Source organism: Lepus europaeus, chromosome 16 (assembly GCF_033115175.1).
Source record: "Lepus europaeus isolate LE1 chromosome 16, mLepTim1.pri, whole genome shotgun sequence".
Taxonomy (NCBI): Eukaryota; Metazoa; Chordata; class Mammalia; order Lagomorpha; family Leporidae; genus Lepus; species Lepus europaeus.
Window position 1 is genome coordinate 82,960,828 of NC_084842.1, and position 21,338 is coordinate 82,982,165.

General features: G+C 41.1%; 1 protein-coding gene across 2 annotated transcripts in view; it reads left to right on the plus strand.

Moving 5' to 3' along the window:
- The first annotated feature begins 854 nt into the window (after positions 1–854).
- The window catches only part of BOD1L1 (biorientation of chromosomes in cell division 1 like 1), a 62,445-nt gene continuing 41,961 nt past the window's right edge, over positions 855–21,338 (plus strand). For both annotated transcript variants that reach the window (XM_062213627.1, XM_062213628.1), the window contains exons 1-8: positions 855–1,165; positions 8,191–8,315; positions 12,178–12,368; positions 13,551–14,165; positions 15,922–16,071; positions 18,660–18,826; positions 20,167–20,278; positions 20,811–20,949. In XM_062213627.1, the coding sequence (XP_062069611.1) occupies positions 929–1,165; positions 8,191–8,315; positions 12,178–12,368; positions 13,551–14,165; positions 15,922–16,071; positions 18,660–18,826; positions 20,167–20,278; positions 20,811–20,949 (1,736 nt within the window). In that variant the 5' untranslated portion in view covers positions 855–928. The remainder of the gene's footprint in view (positions 1,166–8,190; positions 8,316–12,177; positions 12,369–13,550; positions 14,166–15,921; positions 16,072–18,659; positions 18,827–20,166; positions 20,279–20,810; positions 20,950–21,338) is intronic.

Below are 21,338 nucleotides of genomic sequence, written 5' to 3' on the forward strand. Positions count from 1 at the left end.
TTTCATTTTAAAATTTTTTGAAAATGTGTAACAGTTACACTGCCTTGATTGGCCTTTAAAAATCAGGCAGCTTTAAGGCTGGGTCATTTTGCACAACTTAAATCTTTCTGTCTCAGTTCCCTGAACGGAAACTGGAGTCAGGCCTCGTGTTTTTCCAAAAGTTGAACGAGTAACGCACGTGCAAGAACGTGAGCGCCACACCTGGCACCTGCTGTTACCGTGGTAGCCAACACTGACGCCCTCAACACTACAACCCTGTGTGTTTGTCTCCGGCAAAAGGGGTTGGAGGACTCCGGGTGTAGTCACGGGCACACCCGGATCCTCACACGCGACGCTAAGGGGACAGACAGCGTGCGGGGCTGGGAACCCCGGGGCTACCCTTTGGGGAGGGTACTGGGTGGGGAGAGTTAAGTACTTCCACGTACGCTTCGCACAGTGAATGTCTACCGGTCTCTAGAGCTTCGGGCCTGCACGCCGCGCTGTGAGCAGCCTGGGCGGCCCACTCGGGCCTGCTGCGAGGAGTCCCAGGCAGCCCGCGGGCCCCGGGTGTCCGGTCGAACACCTTCCCACCCCTCACACCGCCCCGGAGTCCGAGCCGCCGTCCCTTCCCGGTCCGGCCCCGGCAGCCGGCGGCCCCTCAGCCTTCGCGAAGCCGCCGCTTCCGGCGCTGCCCGGCCTACAGAGGGCGCCCGCACCCAGCGGCGGCACGGTTTGGCCCCTCGCGGCCCCCGTCCGCGGGCTCTCGTTGCTATTGTCGCCGCCTTTTCCTCCCTTCCCCCGGTTCCCTTTCACTTCCGGGGTTGGTCCGGATCCGCTGGTTCCATAACAACATCCAGTTGGCTTCCTTCGGGCGGCGGGACTAGGGCAGCCGCCGCCTCCCCGGAGCTCCCGCCTGCTTGGGCCCGCGCGTTCCCCGGCCCAGGCCGCTATGGCTACCAACCCGCAGCCGCAGCCGCCGCCGCCGGCGCCGCCGCCTCCCCCGCCGCAGCCGCAGCCGCCGCCGCCGCCGCCGGGCCCGGGGACTGGCCCCGGCACGGGCGGGGCGGGGGGCGCGAGTGCTGGCGCCGGGGACCCTCAGCTCGTGGCGATGATCGTGAACCACCTCAAGAGCCAGGGTCTCTTCGACCAGTTCCGCAGGGACTGCCTGGCCGACGTGGACACCAAGGTTCGGGGCGCGCGGGGGCTGGGAGGACCCCGAGGGCCGCCGTCTCGGACGGTGTCCCGCATCCGTCGGTGGGCCGGCGGCGCCGGGACTTCCCCGTCCCGGGGCTCGGGAGGGCGCCCCTCGCCGAGCTGCTGCCGCCGCGCCCTCTCGGCTGCAGCCCTGGGCCCCGCGCTGTGCAGAGCGCCGTGTGTTCATTCATTTGCCGGCCCCTCCGCCGTTTAACCTGCCGGGGTTTATTCGTTGCCTGCTGGATGCCAGGCACGGCTCGGGCGCTGGAGTTGCACGAGTGCAGTGAGCGAGACTAAGTCATTGTTCTTTCGGGAGGCTCGTTCGGAAACACTGATGTTCACAGTGAGCAGTTTTGGATTCATTGTCATCTCTGGTGATTTTTTTTTTACTTTGTATCCAAGTTACTTTTCCCTTCTCTCCTGGAGTTCTCCGGGTGCTAAGGGCCATGTCTTTGTTCGGGGAAATCTTTAAGTGATTTGCAATGTGTTTTTGCCGGACATTGGGCGGCGAGGGCTCCAAGATAAAGACACAAACTTGGCCATCAAAAAGTTGGGTCGGGAGATGGGGACTTTGGTTTCTAGTAGGGACCGCCTGATGTAACTGCCACTGAGCCACTCAGTGGGAAAGGAGGTGAGAGCAGATCCCGGAAAGAAGAGCAAGCTCAGGACAATAACGGAGAGGGGAAAGGACAGCAGAGGACTTCCCTGTCCAAAAAGAGAGGCAGGGAAGGAGGAGGGACGGCTTTGTATCGGATGTCAGAGGCATCAGCCTGAACAGGTAAACGTAGCTGGTTTGGCAAAGGATGAGCAGTGGACACCAGGAAGGAGCAGTCAGGCAGACGGGATGGAAAACTAGTGAGGGCAGGCATTCTGGAAGCGCAAAGCAGGAGGAACGTTGGAAAAGTCATCGATTCGGGAGAGGGGCATGTTTGTTTTGTTTTGCTTTTCGACCTGCCTAGGTCCATCAGATTGGGGTTTTGATAGAGTGAGGATCAGGGCTTTCTGCTGGGGTGTTTGGCTCCTCTTAGAAGCGTTGCTTCTTTGAGAAAGAGGTGTTTACAGCATCTGCAGGGTCTTCCTGGGCTTTAAGGTGAACACGCAATCCCACCATCTCCTCTGGAAAAATTCTACTGAAACGTTGGGGACGTGTTCTCTTGTAAGAACTCCAGTGGGTACAGGTCCACTAGTGGAAAGGTGCTTTTTCAGGGCCTTGGAGTTACGCACCACAGAGAGTTCAGTCATTTGGGAGTGTTCATCTGTTTAGGAAGAACAAGGGCACTTCCAGAAGTTTATGAAGCAATGGAATTAAAAGTTTATTTTGGTGCTAAAAATGCTCAAATCCATGCATAGCTTTTCATAATACACATTTTCTATGAACTTTTTAAAGACCTGTTTTCTGTAGTTTTCTTACATAGGGAATTTTTAGGGGATATGCATAGCCACCTTTATTTTAAAAAATGGTGTTCATTACCCATTTTCAGTTGTTTATTAATGGGAAGACATTAGACATGGTCAGGTAAATGTTACTCAAATAAAGCTGGTTATTTGTATCCAGTAAGTAGAAATTTCACTTTCACTTTGCTGTTCTCATTATGAATACAAAAATATAAAACACGGGGCCTGGCACTGAAGCGTAGCAGGTAAGGTCGCTGCCTGCAGTGCTGGCGTCCCATATGAGCGCTGGTTCAAGTCCCGGCTGCTCCACTTCCAATCCTGTTCTCTGCTATGGCCTGGAAAGGCAGCAGGAGATACCCTAAGTCCTTGTGCCCCTGCACCTGTGTAAGAGACCTATAAGAAGCACTTGACTCCTGGCTTCAGATCAGGCCAGCTCTGGCCGTCATGGCCATTTGGTAGTGAACCAGTGGATGGAAGACTTCTCTCTCTGCCTCTCTGTAACTCTCTGCCTTTCAAATAAAATAAGTAAATCTTTTTAAAAAAAAGAGAGAATAATCACCAAAAAAAGGTAAAATACTGATTGATGGGGGCTAGAGGGTAGGCTGTAATATCAGACTCAAAAATTTTCCTTCATCCCATCTCTACTAAATATTGTTGCATGTCTAATATTCCTCAAGTCCTTTCAGAATTGAGTATTAAAACATTTCTTGTGGGGTGGGAATTTGACAGAGCAGTTAAGATTCCACTTGGAATGGCTACATCCAATACCAAAGTGCCTGGATTTGAGTGTCAGCCTTACTCCTGATTCCAGCTTCCTGCTAATGCATACCCTGGGAGGCAGTAGGTGATATACCTCATGCAGTTGGGTCCCTACCACCCACATGGAAGACACGGATTGAGTTCAAGACTCCTGGCTTCAGCGTGGCCCAAGCCTGGCTGTTGCAGGCATTTGGATAGTGAAGGTTGATCTCTCTCTCTCTCTCTCTCTCTCATTCAAATAAATTATTTAAATTGTCTTAATTAAATAAGACTTTTCTTGGGGGGGGGGGTTACTTTGACAATCTAGTGAAATCTAAGAACTTCTACCAAGAAAAATGCATGTGTATATATTAAAATGCTCTTTTTAAAATTCAAAAAGTTTGACTATAGGCAGTTTCATGTGATTCAACCTAATATATAGTTTGGGGAAGTTCAGGGATCACAGAATAAGACACTCCACTTTTTTAAAAAAGATTTATTGTTAATTTATTTGAAAGAGTGACAAAGAAGAGAGACTGAGATTTTCCATCCACTGGTTCACTCCCCAAATGGCCGCAACAGTTGGGGCTGGACCAGACCAAAGCCAGGAGCCAGAAACTCCATCCAGGTCTCCCATTGTGAGTGGCTGGGGCCTAAGTACTTAGACCATTATTCTCTGATTTCCCAAGCACATTAGCAGGGGCCTGGATCAGAAGTGGAGCAACCATGGGAACTGGCTCTCATGTGGGATATCAGCATCACAGGCAGTGGCCTAGCTTGCTGTGCCACAACACTGGCCCCAAGAATCTCTGTTTTAATGTTTGAGGATACAGAGTAGTAGAACTTAAATGACATCTTCTACCAAGGCAGCTGTGACCAAAGTTCATCCCTGAATTATCAGATGCTCACTTAAACATTCCCATGATCTCAAAACCCCACTTCCATTTGCCTCTCTGTACTCTGCTTCTTTTGCCTCATGACTACCTCCCTCCTCTGTCCCTTTCTTTTATTTCTCCTCTCTTATGTAGAAGTTAGGTGGTTTAATTCAATTTAAAATACTTGTTTTTATACACCTTTTTCCTATTTTAGAAAAATAAGTTTGACAGTCTCCAAAAAAAAATACAAAAGCCAAAGTTTTCTTCATTAGAGCTTAATATTCATGTCAGTGTTATGAATGGGCCAAGATAGAGATAAGATTCCCTGTTCATGCAAAGGAGCAACACATTAATGGAATCCTTGAGTCTCTTCTGCCTCTCATAGGGTAGTGCTTTTGACCACTGGACCTCAAAGACTGTCTTCTGATCTGCCTTCTATCAAAAAGTCTCTCCTATAGCATATGGAGTTGTAGCAGTAACTAGATATTAGTCACATACATATCTAAGAATCAGGACATTTGATACCTGCCAGCTGTTCTCCAAGAACAAGACTATTATCCAGCCCAGTGTGCTTAAATCAGAGTGAGGCTCCTCTTCTGATCCAGCTCTCTGCTATGGCCTGGGAAAGCAGTGGAAGATAGCCCAAGTCCTTGGGCCCCTGCACCCATGAAGGATACCCGGAGGAAGCTCCTGGCTCCTGGCTTCAGATCAGTGCAGCTCCAGCCGTTGTGGCCAATTGGGGAGTGAACCAGCGGATGGAAGACCTCTCTCTGTAACTCTGTCTTTCAAATAAGTAAAATAAATCTTTAAAAAAAAATCAGAGTGAGAAGTACCAGAGTCTACTGTCATTGCAAAAGACCAACCTCTGCCTCCTCAGTTGTCCTGAAATCAGTGGGGATTCTTTGTTTTTTAATTTTTTTAAGATTTATATACCAGGACCTAGGCCATCTTTTACTGCTTTCCCAGGCCACAGCAGAGAGCTGGATCGGAAGAGGAGCTGCCAGGACTCGAACCAGCAACCATATGGAGTGCCGGCACTTCAGGCCAGGGCTTTAACCTGCTATACCACAGTGCCAGCCCCAGTAAATAAATCTTAAAAAAAAAAATTCTTGCTTCATTGTGCAGATTGGCAGCTAAAGATTGAGGAGGGAGGATCCAAGGCCCCATCGTTCTGTCTCAGTCAGGGAGCGTACCTGCCAAGTAATTGTGATTCCTTTCTCCCCAAGTGATAAAGCCCAGTGTTGGGATACTCTCTCAGTCAGACATGGCTCTTGGTTAGTTTATTCATCCAACAGTTTTCATCAAACAAATCTTGTGTTCTAGGCAGTCGTCATCTTAAGTGCTACAGTGCTACGGAGCTTACATCTTTACAGAGGAAAGCAGAAATAAAGTGTGATGAGTTCTGTGGGGAAAAAAATAGCAAGGTGTGGAGTAGAAAGGCCTAGAATTTTGTTTTGAGTAAGTCGTTGAGGGAATGCTTCAGCAAGGTGATGTTTGAGTCATCCCTGAAAGAATGGAGTAGCCAGTTCTCTCCAAGTTCAGAGTGTAGCGAGTACAGGAGTACAGAAGACGAGAGAGTGATAGAAGATGAGATAGGGATGCCTTTCTTCCCTTCACAGATCTGGTAGGCCTCAACACCATAGATTTTGGCTTTTACTGGAGCTGAGCAAACTTGACAGGTCTTGAGCAAAAGACAGACATGATCTGACTTCCATTTCAGATAGGTTTACCAGGGGCAGTTATTAATAGTGTCCCCTTTCTTGCTTAGTGGTGATCTGCTTTGGACAATAAATTATGTAGTTACCATAATTTTAGAATATTTACTCTGACTGCTCTGTTGGAAAGTAGACTTAGATAGGCAAAGATAAAAGCAGGAAGGTCAGTTACTAAAATCTAGACCAAAGATAATATCTTGGATCAGTGTGGAAGCAGTAAAGGTCATGGGAACTAGTCAGATTCCAGATGAATTGTGATACAAGCGCTGACAGAATTTGCTAGTGGTTTGGATGAGGGATAGAAGAGAAAGGGAAGAGTCAAGGATGGCTCCAAGGCTTTGGACCAAAGCACTGGAAAAGGAAGAGGGTTTGTATATATTTTTCCTGGAATATGTCTTAGTGAATGCTCCATGACTGTTTTTCTAGTCAGTGGACTTGTTACTGAAAGGAAAACTTGGAAAGAAGAAAAATTGCCTGTTGAGTAGTTCAAATTTAAACTTGTTATGGGCAGACTAGGATGTTGAATACATTGTGATGTTTGAGCCTAGTGTTTGTTAGATTTGAAAATACCAGAAAGAAGAATTATGCTTTAGAATCACTGGGGAGGAAGAATTTGTTCTAATTCACATTGATTGTGATAAATGGGAAGGAACATGCGAAATGATCAGGAAACTTTTTTATGGGATATAAAATAGATACCAACAAAGTCTGCCAATTGATGAAAGTCCATCTCATAATGATAAAACCTTTGTCATTCTGTGTTGGAGATAGTTACCTAGTCATCTGCCAGACCATGTGCTAGGCTGTGTGAAAACAAAGATTGCTCTTCAGTAGGGAAATAAATATCCCTCTCACAAATACAGTGCAGTGTGAGAATGCTCAAATGGTAGTATTATGGTGACAATAGGAACATGGAAGAAAGTTTCATAAGCATGCAGTGTGTTTCAGGATTACTTCACAGAGAGAATTCTGAAGCTGAGAAGTTTAACAGATAGACAAGTAGAGGAAATGGTAGCTGCATGAGAATTTGTTGCAAGAGTAGAAAATTTGAAGCTCAAAGGGACAAATGGCAGAAGGTGAGGCTGTACCATTTTGCTTCAAATCATTCAGGGACACCCAAATTCATATACATTAGAAGCCACATGGAAGACAAACAGAACATGAGTGGTGGTGGAGGATCTCTAGCATCAGAGTATAGTCCCCAGGGTGAGTGGTCACACATTCCTTCTAAGTAATGACTTTTAAGTAGAAATGACAAACTATGTGTCCTGAACCCCACATATCAAGGGTTCTCCACCTCCATTCTTTGCTGAGTTGGGGAGGAGGGTGGTTCTTCTGTGCTTTGTAGGATGTTCAGCAGCATCCCTGCCCTCTGCCCACTGGATTCCAGTAGCAGTTCTCTTAATTATAGCAACCCACAATGTCTCCAGACATTGCCACATGTCCTCTGGGAGGTGGGAATGAAATCATTCCTGGTTGAAAACCATTGCCTTACAGCAGGTTTAATGCCTGGTTCAAATGAGTGTCACTTTCCCTTGGGTCCATGCCTTTCAGCCTATTTCTGCCTACCCAATGCAGACTTTCATCACTCTAGTTATTGTGTACTTTCCTGTGTACATTCCTTTTTCACTGTAGGAGGATAAATTCAGAAAGCTTAGTTACCCTATCCCTCTGCTCATGTGTACAATAGGTTCCCATTCTCTACCCCATAATTTCCCTCAGCTTGTCAGTGCCTGAAGCTTTCCAGCACCTGGCCCTAACCTAGGTCTCCAATTTCATTTCTTTGCCTTTTTGTGTTCTCTTCTCCAACCAAATTGAACTGCCAGTTTGAGGAGTTCCCAAATGCTCCTGACCCTGCATGTTCTTATCCACTTGGTCTTTGTTTATATTATTGGCCGTATCTGCAAGGGGTAGGGGGAGGCTTGTTCCCATTCTCCACTACATTGTTAAACTTCCAGTCAGATTTTTTCCAGCTCAGATGCCACACTGACAATGAAGGCTTACTTCCTCAGCTCCTCTCCCTTTTGTTGCTCCAAATCGTGTAACAATAACATTTGTTTGTTTCTTATGTTATAGTCCTTTGTATTCCTTTGAAACATCTTGTTTCGGACAAAATATGCAGTACATTCCGATGAGATTAAGTTACTAACAGGATTGCCTAAACTGTGTTTCTTTGTTGCCACATTGATAGCATAAACAATATTAACACTGTTAAAGATACTCAGATCCTTGAGACTGTCCATGTTGTGCAACACTGGAGATTCTTAATATCAATGTTTGTTTGTTCTTTCTAGCCAGCCTATCAGAATCTGAGACAGCGTGTCGACAACTTTGTTGCAAACCACTTGGCAACTCATACCTGGAGTCCCCATCTCAATAAGAATCAACTAAGAAACAATATTAGACAACAAGTCCTGAAGTAAGTCTCAGAGTTAGAATTCCTAGACAGGTTTGAAAGTGTCCCACCCACTTTGCCTGAAAGAAGAGACATTATCTAAAAGTTAATTGACTTAATAATGTTGACAGTTTTAGCAGTTTTGGTGTAGCTACTTCATGTGCTGCAATGTAATTTTGGTTTATGGCTATATTTGCATTTCCCTTATGAAATTTAATAACATTTTTTTCTATAGACCTCTGAAAATATTTGAAGGAGGGAAATAATGTGATTTTCACAATAACAAAGAAATCTAGATATGGTATTATTACATGGTAAATGCCATAATATCTTACACGATTACATTTACAGCTATTTTCTTGACCCTAAAAGTGCAGGCTTTATTTTCTTATTCTGTAAAGAAAGACATTAAAAACCCTTGATTAGAGGCCATACCTTCTAATGCACCCCCCCCCTTTTTTTTTTATTCATTTTATTGTGGCTTTTAATTCTGTTAGTGGTAACGTAAAAAGATCTGCCATAGTCATTATGAGTGAAATAAGATAAAGAGAATGAGAAGACCTGGAATATTTAGAGGCCTAAAGAAACTTGTATTTACCCCACCCCACTCCCTAATTTGTAATCTTATACTTGTTCTTGAATATAAATATTTGCCAAGACAAGAAGACTTTCTATTCCTGCTTCACTATTCAGAAAGGGTAACTAGGTTAATTGAAGAGCACCCAGTATTCCTGCTTTGAAAAATATTTATACTCAACCACATCTTTGAGAACGAAATGAGGCTTTTAAACAGCTAAACCAATCTATTTTATACCTGCCACCTCTTAATTCCGTCTTGTCCTCTAGGATCTTATGAGCGGATCTAGTGTGATAGTTCCAAGCCACAGGAAGCCCAAGTTAAAATTCATACTCTGACAAAAACACAGATCCATTTAGCCACAGGTAATACTGGAAACCATGAACTTGGTGAATAAGAGAAAAGAGAAATCAATAATAACTTCGTTGTCTACGTTTTAAAGGATAGGTGAGGAACCTGTAAAAGAGTCCAGGTGAGATCAAAAGATGCCATTAGAAGACTGCGTAATGATACCTGCTGGGAAAAAGTCTGTGCTGTTTCAGAAAGAGACAGAAGAGGCCTGTTGGTTGACAGTCCTGGAGAGTTACTTGTTTCCACGAAGTAATCAGGCGAACAGTGACCAGAGTGGAACAGGAATTGGGAGGGAGGGAAGGCTGAGGCAAGCTCACTGAGAGCACTACACCCCCCACACACATATACATTTGTACAGAGCCCTACTGATTATGTACAAAATGCTTTCATTCAGCAGTTTACATACCTCTTCCCTTTCCACAAATGATTTACATGATGTTAAAAGCACATTTTAGGGGATCTTGCATTCATTTTCTTTGTACATTAAGGGTCTCAAATAGAAGGCATACTTTCTGGAATTTACATTTACTCTTTAACGTAGGAAGTCCATAAGGTAAGGAAGCCTTCTTTATTATTTTATTTAAGGCAACTAAACTCGGTATTGCATGTGTGAAAATCAAGCACTTAAAATACTTATACTAGTATCAGACATTGTTGCAAAATCATGTTTGGTGAATGGGAAGGGGTCTTTGAGACTATGTCAATGATTACATACAGGAGCACTGTTTCTGTAAGTAATAAGGAATCCTTTCCTTTAGAGACATTTTAAGAAGGAAAACAGCTGGTTTTTCTTGGATAATTTAGGCAGTCCTCTTTCTAGGACATCTCTAAATTTTCTTCCAGTTATACTGTTTATTTTTAAATGAACTTTTTTTTTTTTTAAGTTCCACTATTAAAGTTTTGTGATGCTGATAGTAACAATATAAAGTTTCCTTAAAGAGATTGCTTTAGTTGTATTCAAACTGATGGCATAGAGATGGATACAGTGATTATAATTTAGAAGTTTTTCATACATATATTCTGAGATATATGCAATTGATTCAGGTTGATCTAGTTGCAATTGCCGTTTTTATAGGACAAAAGTGATCTAGTATCAGCAATGTCAGATTATTCAATTTAGTAATTAATCTGACTCAGTAGAAGGGAGAATTTTATTCTACTTGGGCATTCATTTGTACAAGAGAATCTGAAAATTCTTTATAGTTTTGAATAATGATCTTAATAGAATTTGAAAGAAACATAAGTAAATAACAAGGAAATGTCAGCTGATGACATTTTGGCTTTGCACTGGAGCCTAGAACTATGGCTTCCTTCCACTCTGGTGAGAAATCTATGGCCCTTCCCTAAGTCACTGAGGCACTAAGAGCCATATGATCATTAGGGCTGGACTCCATTTTATTTAAGGTCAGAGCTGACCGCCATATGAGAGAGGACTAAAGAGCAGTATTTTCTTTGTTTACAGGACATTTGAGTAAGGGACATGGGCAATCAGAGAAAGAACCTGAAACAAGACATTCGGGGAGGGGTATTTTTTTCTTTTGTAACTTTGTACTTATACCTTAAAACATTTTTAACATTGCTTTTCCTTATTCCTTTTTACCTATTACATTTAAAGGACACCTCTGTGATATGATAAGAGTGGTTGTAGGATTTGCTTTTCTTTTTAATCTTAGAACTTTGAAAAGCAGGTAACCTACTTTATGCTGTGTTGGCTCATTTTTCTCTATGTCCCACATAAGTAGAATTATAATATCTTAAGGTGGCAAGGTGCCTTAGGAAATGAAACTCTAATCCATCCTCTACTCTAGACAGAACGACACTTAAAAATAGCATTTGTAATGTGTAAAGGAAGGGGCTCCTCATGCATGCTCTGGAGAGACACTGAGGCCTGGAGGATGGAAATGACTAACACTCCATCTTCCAGCACTGTCTTGAGTACTTCGACTCCTCCAGTCTTTTTCTAGGCAGAAAATGGATTGTTCTAAAGTAAATTTTTCTTTTATTTTGCTTGGACTCCTGCTGTTCTGCAAAAGCACTTTGCACAGATTGATGGCCTCCTCACTGCTCTGTCTCTCATACGTGAAATGGGCACCCTTCTTCCCTCTCTTTTCTACGGAAATCAAGACACAGCTCAAATGTCTCTTCCTCTATGATGCATTCCCAAATTATCTTACACATACCCAATCATGCCTTATTTCTCTCTTTTCCTGTAATTCACAGGGTATACTAGTGCCCGTCCTCTTGTAAATACAAAAAATTCTTTGTGTCTGCCTCTCTACCCAAAAAAGGGACCAGGTCTGATTTGTAGCTGTGTAGAGGCCAGCATGGTGGTTTTATGTAGAAGATACTCATAACATAACTGTTAAACGAATAAATCATCTAGCTTTTATAGCAGGAAAATAATAAAAAGAAAGCCAGAAGTCTCAAGTTTTGTTTTCCTGAAGCTTTTTTTTAAAAATTTGATGAAATTATACTTTGTGTATGTTCTGGCTTCATGGAGACTCTGATAGTTAGAAAAGACTTGTTTTTCTGTTTAAAAGGAGAGTCCATAGATTTATTTTATGCCCAGGACTCAGCTTTTAGTCATAAATTTATTTCTACATGCCCTGGGCAGGGTAGGGGTGAGATAAAGGTTGTCAATATACCTGGGCTCTAAATGATGTACTGTATCTAATTCTAAGGGTGTTTTTGATTTGTTTTATTTTGTCATTGTTAGGATTTCCACTAGTAACACAGTGGTAGAAATTTCATAGACTATTTTGTAGTATGGGGTATCTAAATGCCACTATAGTTTGAAACTTGTTTTCCTTTGCCACCTCTTTCTGTATCCAGATGAATGGATTGAGGCAATTTAAGATTGAATATATATGGAGAGAGATAATACAGTTTTATTTAAAAGTACTGAATGCAAATAATATGAAATTGTGTCACCTTTCTATAAATTATCCTGTGTTTCAGATCAGGAATGTTGGAATCTGGTATCGACAGAATTATTTCTCAGGTTGTGGATCCAAAGATCAACCACACATTCAGACCTCAGGTAGAGAAAGCTGTGCATGAGTTTTTGGCCACACTAAATCACAAAGAGGAAGCTAGTGGCAGCACATCGCCTGATGAGGAGAAACCAGACTCTTCCATCATTACACAAGGTGCTTTGCTTTTATTCTTTATCAGTTTCATTGCTTTTCTTGAACTGAGTATCAGATTAGGGACATTTGATTCCTTTTTTTTTTTTTTTTTCTTTTTTTGTACTTATTTGAAAGATAGACAAATGCAGAGACAAAGAATTTCCATCTGCCAGTTTACTCCCAAAATGCCCTCAAAAAGTAAGGGCTGGACTAGGCCAAAGTCAAAAGCCTACAAACTCAATCCAGGTCTCCTAGATGGGTAGTAGTGACCTAATCACTCCAGCCATTACCCATTGTCTCCCAGGGTAGCAGAAAGCTGGATTGAAGAGAAGAACCAAGACTCAACCCCAGGTACTACAGCATGGGATGTAGGTGTCTCAAGCAATAGCCTAACCAGTGTGGCACAAGCCAGCCCCCATTTGATTCTTTAAAATATTTCTCTATTTGCCTATGTTGGTAAAATAGAATTTATGTAAATATCACCAGAATTTCACAACTAACATGTTATTCCTCTTCTTTTAGATTAATACAAAATGATAAGCATTTTAGTAGTGGTGAGAGAGGGAGCAACTGTAGGAGTATGTGTGTGTTATAGTAGAGAGAAAATATATTTCTTCTCCTGGGAATTAGACTATTCTCAGATTTGCATGGTAAGCTTCCTGCAATATGACATTTGAGAGTGAGAGAATTCAGAGTATATACTGGCACTGGTATTTAGAAGGCTAAGGTAAGCAAATGGTCTACACAGGTTATGCATCATATGAAGATGACAGTAGCACACAAAATTGATTCAGCAGAAGTGTTTACCTTTTATATAAATTTATTATAAAATTTGTCTTTTCTGGGCCAGTGTTGTGGTATAGAGGGTAAAGCCGCTGCCTGTGACACTGGCATCCCGTATAGATGCCACTTGGAGTCCTGTTCCACTTCCAATCCAGCTCCCTACTAATGCACCTGGGAAAACAGTGGAAGATGACGCAAGTGCTTGGGCCCTTGTACCCACATGGGAGGCATGAAAGAAGCCTTGGCTTCTGGCTTCACTCTGGCCCAGCCCTGGCCATTGCAGACATTTGGGGAGTGAACTAGCAGATAAAAGAGCTCACTCTCTCTGCTTCTCCCTCTCTGTCTCTAACTCTACTTTTCAAATAAATAAAATATTTTTTAAAATAAAATAATAAAATAAAATTTGTCTTTTCTTCTAAGGCATCCCTACTCCTGGACCCAGTGCTAATGTAGCCAACGATGCCATGTCAATCTTGGAAACCATAACCTCTCTTAACCAAGAAGCTAATGCTGCCAGGGCTTCGACAGAAACATCAAATGCCAAGACAAGTGAGAGAATATCCAAAAAAGTCCCATCTCAACCAAGTGCTGATGCTAGTGCTGACAAAGAGAGAACTTCAGAGGACATGGCTGATAAAGAAAAATCTACCCCCGACTCTGGAGGAGAAGGACTGGAAACGGCCTCAAAGTCTGAAGAATTTAGTGATCTCCCTTGTCCAGTGGAAGACATTAAGAATCACACAAAGGAGAATAATGGCTTAATTGTGCTAAGTAAAGACATTCAACAGGAAAGCAGTGACCAAAAAAATAAATCAATAGACAAGGGTGAAAAGAAACCAGAGATCAATGAAAAAGGAGAAAGAAAGAAAGAAAAGAAGGAAAAGACTGAAAAGAAAGTTGAATACTTGAAGAGGAGTGAAGATGCACAGAAAGGAAAAGATGAAAGACAAATGAAGGAAAAAGAAGTAGAGAGTTCAAAACTTCCTTCAGAAAAGAATAGCAATAAAGCTAAAACTGTTGAAGGGACAAAGGAAGGTATGCAAAAACTTGCAAACATCAAGAACACTTTCAAGAATAGTGTGTCTGTCTGGGGAAAGGGAGAGTCTCAAATTTGCCTTCCAATCAATTTATCCGATACTTTTATTTCAGAACTGAAAACTTATGTGCCCTTTGCTTAAAAAAAAAAAAGCGTGAACTTTTTATGAGATATTTTATACAGATGTATGTATTAGAAGAGAAACTAATTTTATAATTTAAGTCTTGCAATGTATCCACCCACATTATTCCAAACAACTTAATCCATAGCTAAGCTTTAAAATACTAGGTAGTTTGAAGTGAAATGGACACTATGAGAATCAATGACCAGATCAGCCTTTGTCTTGACTGTTGAGAAACAACTTACTATTTTATTCCTTTTAGTATTTTTTGTTTTTTGTTCTACTTAATACCATTGGTTGAACTCTGTAATTAATACACAATTATTCTTAGATGTTTAAAATTAACTGAAAAGTGATCTTTGTTAAATATAAGAGTGGGAATAAGAGAGGGAGGAGATATACAGTTCGGCACATGCTCACTTGGACTTACCTCCAATGGTAGAGCTAGAAATGTTCCAGGGCATTCCAATTCAGTCTCATCAAGGAGGCATGTACCAATACCATCTCACTTGTTAAAGTGATCAGTTTAAGTACATAATTGATCAAAAAGATAGGTTAACTGTCGAAGAAATTTCACAAATAAGACCAGTGTCTGCAAATAATGAAGGATAGAATTAAAAGGGAGAGAATGTTCCTGCGTGGGAAGCAGGATACACAGCAGACTCCTAGAATGGCAGATGCCCTAAACAGCACTCCGGCCTCAGAATCAACCCTTGGGGCATTCGGATCTGGCTAAAAAGCCCATGGAGTCCCACAGGCATGGAAAGCCAAGACACTGTGGCAAAAATGACCTGAATGAAAGATCTCAGTGGTTGAGATCCCAGCAGAAAGAACGGGCCATCAAAGAAGGAGGCACCTTTCTCTGAAGGGAGGAAAGAACCTCTACTGTGATATGGCCTTGACTAAATAAGTTCAGAGATGGTGAACTCAAGAGGCTTCCATAGCCTTGACAGCTCATGTCAAGAGCCTTGGCTGATTACTGATATCATAAATAAGAGTGTCAATTGTTAATTGTCACTGTGCACCTGCTCCCCACATAGGATCTCTGTCCTTAATGTGTTGTACTATGAGAATTAATGGTAAAACTACTAGTCGAACAGTACTCTATATCTTATGCGGTTGTGTGGGTGCAGTCTGTTGAAATCTTTGCTTAGTATATACTAAGTTGATCTTCTGTATATAAAGATAATTGAAAATGAATCTTGATGAAGAATGGGATGGGAGAGGGAGTGGGAGATGGGATGGCTGCAGGTGGGAGGGAGGTTAAGGGGGAAAAAAACCACAACAATGCAAAAGTTGTACTTTGTAAATTTGCATTTATTAAATAAAAAAAAAGACCTATCAAGGTCTGTTGAAGAAAAAAAAAGAAAACCCAAAGGAAATAAAATAAAATACTAGGTAGTAACTTACTTAAAATTTGCTTTTGTAAGTATCCCATCATAAATTAATAGTTATTTTTACTGGAAACTAGTTTGCCTTTGTATTTTCTGGAAACAGCTCTACTTTATTTGATAGTTGGATTTCTTTGATGTATATTTAAAGCAGAAAAATTTTCATGTTATTTGGGAGTTGGGCTCTAAGTATGGTTGTGTAACATTGTGATTGGTTTTCTGTGTTTTATTTTCTTGTCAAAGATTTCTCCTTTATAGATTCTGATGTGGATGGACTTACAGACATTACCGTTAGCTCTGTCCATACCAGTGACCTTTCATCTTTCGAAGAAGACACTGAAGAGGAAGTTGTGATGTCTGATAGCATGGAAGAAGGAGAGATTACATCAGATGGTAAAGCATTTTCCTTAATAATGCCTCTGTGAAGATTCCCATTGAGTATTATTTGTGTGTTCTGAAGGCTGTATCCTGAAAGACAGTGTGGAATAGTGGCAAGACCATGGGACTTCATAGCTGGAAGATTTGTTTCTGAGTCCCACTCTAAAGTTATCTGTCTAAACAAGCCAAACAAGCCTTGATTGTCCATCTCTAACTCCATTCCCTAGGATCATTATGAGATTTAGATGAGATAATATGTTATGGAGACGCTTTTATGTGTGTATGTGTGTGTTTGTGTGTAATATATGGGGGAGGCACTACCTACACCCTCACTTCTAATTGTAAATTCAAGTTTTCTCAAAACCATCCTTAACTTCAATCATTTGATGGAAGGATTCGCAGAACTTACTAGAAGCTGGGATACTCACAGTTATGACTGATTACAGCTAAGGGGCACAGATTAAAATTAGCCAAGGGAACAGACACATAGAGCAGAGTCCAGGAAATGTGCAAACAGGGAGTTTCCAGTTGTCCTCCCCTGTGGAGTTGTGGACAATGCTACCTCCTTGACAATATGCACAGAGTATTGCCAATCAGGAAAGTTCACCAGAGCCGTGGTGTTCAAAGGTCTTATTGAGCCCCCCTGCATGTGGTCTTCAGTTGATTGCACCTGTGACTGATCTCAATCACTAGCATCTCTTCAGGTCAGGTTACTACTCCATGACCCAAAGCTCCCACATTGTTCATAACATTGTTAGACTATTTGGCTTGTTTCAGGACCCCTAAGCAAACAGAACAATTTCAGTCAGGCATGAAATGCCCAAGGCTTTAGAGAAATTAAGGGAAAGGATGGATTATTTATTATACAATTTATTTTTCAGCTAACCCTCAGTAAGGACTTACCATATTTCAGGCACTGTGCTAAGGGCTTTCTATGAAATAATTTCTGGAATCTTCAGAGCAACTCTGGAAATACAGGCAAAGAAACAGTCATGTAGCTAGTGAGCTTCAGTGCAGGTTTGAGTGTAAATCTGCTACCTAGGGAGAAGATCATGGAAAAGAAAAGGTAGAAACTGTTAACACCACAGTTGTATTTCTTGAGCTCTCCCATCTTTCAGCAGCAGCCCTCCCTACATTTCACGTCCATCCTCATGAGATGAAGTCCATAGCCTGATCAGGAAGGATGCGTCTCATCCTCTAAGTGTGCTGCTTTTTCTAACCCAGTCAGAGTTCCCACTCTCAGTGCTTTAGGGGATCTTTTTAAAATTTTTCCTGGACAGGGCTAGATTTTGTGTGTGTGGGATCTGAAAAAGAAGATGGTTATTTTAAGAGTCCTAGGAAGTGAAAGCTTTTACTGACTTTTTTCCCCTTTACTTCCTGCTATGTCAAAGGGAGAGAAATTGCCTTCTTTAAGTAAAGAGATTTTAGTGTATACTTGGTGTAGAACCACTGCTGATTCCTGCGAACTCTTTACTGAGTGAGAAATTTGAAGGTTGTCATTAAAATCTCAAGTTTACTTTTACTTTAAAGTATGACTTCAAATGATGTTCTTTGACTTAAAAGGGGTAAAACATTTATATCAAGTCCATTGACAAGCAAATAAGAATTAACTATTTTTGGTTGGTGCTGTAGCACAGCTGGTTAGGCTGCCACCTGTGACACTGGCATCCTATGTGGGTGCCAGTTCTAGTCTCAGCTGCTCTTCTTCCAAACCAGCTCCTTGCTGGGAAAGCAGTAGAAGATGGCCCACGAACTTAGGCCTCTGCACCCACATGGGAGACCAAGATGGAGTTCCAGGCTCCTGGCTGGCTTTGGGCTGGCCCAGCTCCTGCTATTGCAGCTATTTGTGGGGTAAACCAGCAGATGGAAGATTGATCTCCCTCTCTTACCCCATCCCTGTCTCCCCTTCTCTTCCCCACTCTGTCCACGTAACTGCCTTTAAAATAAGTAAATCTTTAAAAAAATAATTAGCTATATGTTAAGACAACATTGTTAAAAATTTGGGGTGGGGAGTGGGGAAAGCAATTAGGTTGAAAGGGCTCCAGCACCCTGGGTTCCTGTGTAAGTAAACTGGAACTCAATGTAAATTGAAAATAATTAAACAAAAGAAACTGAAGCTTAGCTAGTCAGAAACTGCCAGTTGTCCACCAGATCAGGCAGACACCTACCTGTAGCCAGTCCAGTGATATCTTGTCTTTACTTTCAAATCCTTTACTTTGCTTCCATGTTCCACCTGTTAAATCGCACTGCTCACACTGCTAAAGCACAGCTTTCGGAACCTTTTCTGGTTCTGAATGCTGCCACATTCATGAGTAATTCTCTGCTCAATAAAATGTTGAATTTATCATCATAAATTACTGTTAGGGCTAATTTTTCTTTGCCTTCTTCCTTTTTATGTGCAAGAAGCTTAATTGTTAAATAAAACATAGATGATAACTTTGTAAAATGTCAATTTCTGAATGTTCGCATACTAGTATTTCCTCCTTTAGTCCTACATATATACTTGTTCTATATTGATACTACTTTGCTGCTTTTATAGAGCATAATGTTGATTTCATTGTTAATTCATAGAAGTACTCTTCTTTCTGTTGACTTTGTTCCAGACGAAGAGAAGAACACACAGAATAAAACAAAAACTCAAACTTCTGAGTCTAGTGAAGGAAAAGCAAAAAATGTACGGCATGCTTATGTTCACAAACCATATCTGTACTCGAAGTACTATAGTGATTCTGATGATGAACTCACTGTAGAACAACGGCGGCAGTCTATTGTAAGTCCCACTTGATCTGTTAGTTTAGTCTACTGTTGACAAACTTGAATAGTCTATGTGCCTGGTACTGATGTGCATACAAAGCAAAGACACACAAGCTCTGCCTTCAGGAACTTTATCATTTAAGTAGGTAGGATATGTTTACACTTGAGGTGAAGGTGTTTGTGTCATTGTGAATGGTAGTAAAAATCTACTTACATAAATGTTTCATGGTATGGAAATGTTTACATCAATTATGAATCAAGTCACACAGATTTATATGCAGCCATTGTGGTAATATTAGAGGGAGTTTTGGGATCAGCGCTGTGGCCTAGTAGACTAAGCCTCTGTGTGCACTGCTGACATCCATATGGGCACCGGTTCTAGTCCTACCTGTACCTCTTCTGATCCAGCTCTCTGATGATGACCTGGGAAAGCGGTGGAGGATGGCTCAAGTGTTTGGGCCCCTGCACCCACATGGAAGTCCTGGAAGAAGCTCCTGGCTCCTGGTTTCGGATGGGATCTGCTCCAGCCATTGCGGCTATTTGAGGAGCGAACCAGCAGATAGAAAGCCTTTCTCTCTGTCTCTCCCTCTCTCTGTAACTGTGCCTTTCAAATAAATAAGTAAAATCTTAAAAAAAGAGAGAGAGAATATAGTTCACATATTCCTTTAACTTGAAAATACTTCCAGTTATCAGATATGAGATTGAATTAATAGCAACTTTTTAGGAAAAATTTCTACCTCCTTGTGTATATACATCAGTTTTAAAATGGCTTATAATTTCAGAAACATTAAGATGTAAAATGTATGTCTCAAAGTAAGGAAATATTATTATATAGAAAAAAAATGATTTGAAGTAAGTCTACCAAAATGATAATAGAAGTGATTAGCATTCTTCCCAGGCTTACCTCTTGAAAATATTCTTGGTCAAGAGCTAAGCCCCTCCCCCCGCCCCCCATATAGGACTTTTGGCACTTTAATGTTGAGCTCTAGGCTGGAAAGAGGTGGTAGGAGTAAGAGTGATTGTGAATTCTTTCTAGTTTAAAATAGAAGAAAGTCCCAATACAAAACCTAAGATCTAAGACAGACTTGTTGTAGGACTAGTCTATCACTTGGATCTGAATTTCAACTTTAAAAATAACTAAAAAGTTATAGAGACGTACCTGCATATACTTGATGCTCATAATTATTTCCATATTTATCTCTTTTATTTTCCTGGTGGCTTCCAAATGTGTGTAGTGTATACATAATTTGTAGAGCTGGCTGATTAATTTTTAAGAGTATGGCAAGGGAAAACTTATTTTTTTGTAGAGTGTTTTACTTTTGCCTGATAATCTGTTGGTGTATCTTGTGGTTTTAGGCTAAAGAAAAAGAAGAGAGACTTTTAAGAAGGCAAATTAATAGAGAGAAACTTGAAGAAAAACGGAAACAAAAAGCAGAAAAGACAAAGTCTTCAAAAGCTAAGAGTCAAGGTATAGCAGATGTTGACTTTCAGTGTTTTAAACCATCTTATGTACTCCATTATAATCTCTTACATTACCTCTAAGACATGAATACAACACAAAATGACCTATTCTCAATGTGGAAGATATTATTTACTGGTGTGTTTAGCCATTTTTCTTTGTCATTATATTGCTATATTTAAGCATTGTATCAATTAGCAGCTTATGCAACTCATGTTTTACCACTTTATTTTTAAGTAATGGTAGGATAAATTTTCATGAGAAAATAATTGTTAATGTGTGTCATCAAGCCTTGATGGTGATATTAATGGAATTAATGTATGCTTTGTGTTAACTATGATGACATACATTTATCTGGACTACTGAACAAAATTGAACTCTCTTTGGGCACTTATCCTGTGGAAAATAATTTCTCCATCTATAATGTTGTGCTTATTCCAGTATAACTTAAGAATGTCAAAGCCATTTTCATTTTTACAATGATTGGAGAATCTGAATGAAAAATACTGAAATACTGTTTATTGATTACTTTCTTTCCTAGGCAAAAGTAGCATGGATTTAGAAGAATCCACAACAAAAAGTTCAGAACTTAAAGTCCCCAGAATTAAAGAAGTACTTAAAGAAAGGAAAGTTTTAGAGAAAAAAGTAGCCTTAAGCAAAAAAAGAAGAAAAGATTCAAGGTACATGTTTTATCTGGCCATGTTCCCATTGTAGCACCCTCCTAGCATACTTTCAGAAGAGAGGCATTGCAAATGGCTATAAAGAATCGAGCTTCAACATGTATGTTATCGCATGTTTATGAAGGACCTTAAAGCTTCATTTTCAGTGTCATAATATGTTTTGTTAATGTCTGTAACATTTCAAAGTAGTGATCTTAATCTTTTTTGGGGTCCCAGACTTTTTTTATAATTTGATGGAAGTTTTAGATCCTTTTCTCAGAAAAGTTATATAAGTTATGGATGTACACTAACAGTTATCCCTCAAGCTTGAGCGATTTATGGACCTCAGGAAGTATTCTGATCTGGTCCTGCAGTAGTCACTTACTTACAGTGATTGTGTCCATTCTCTA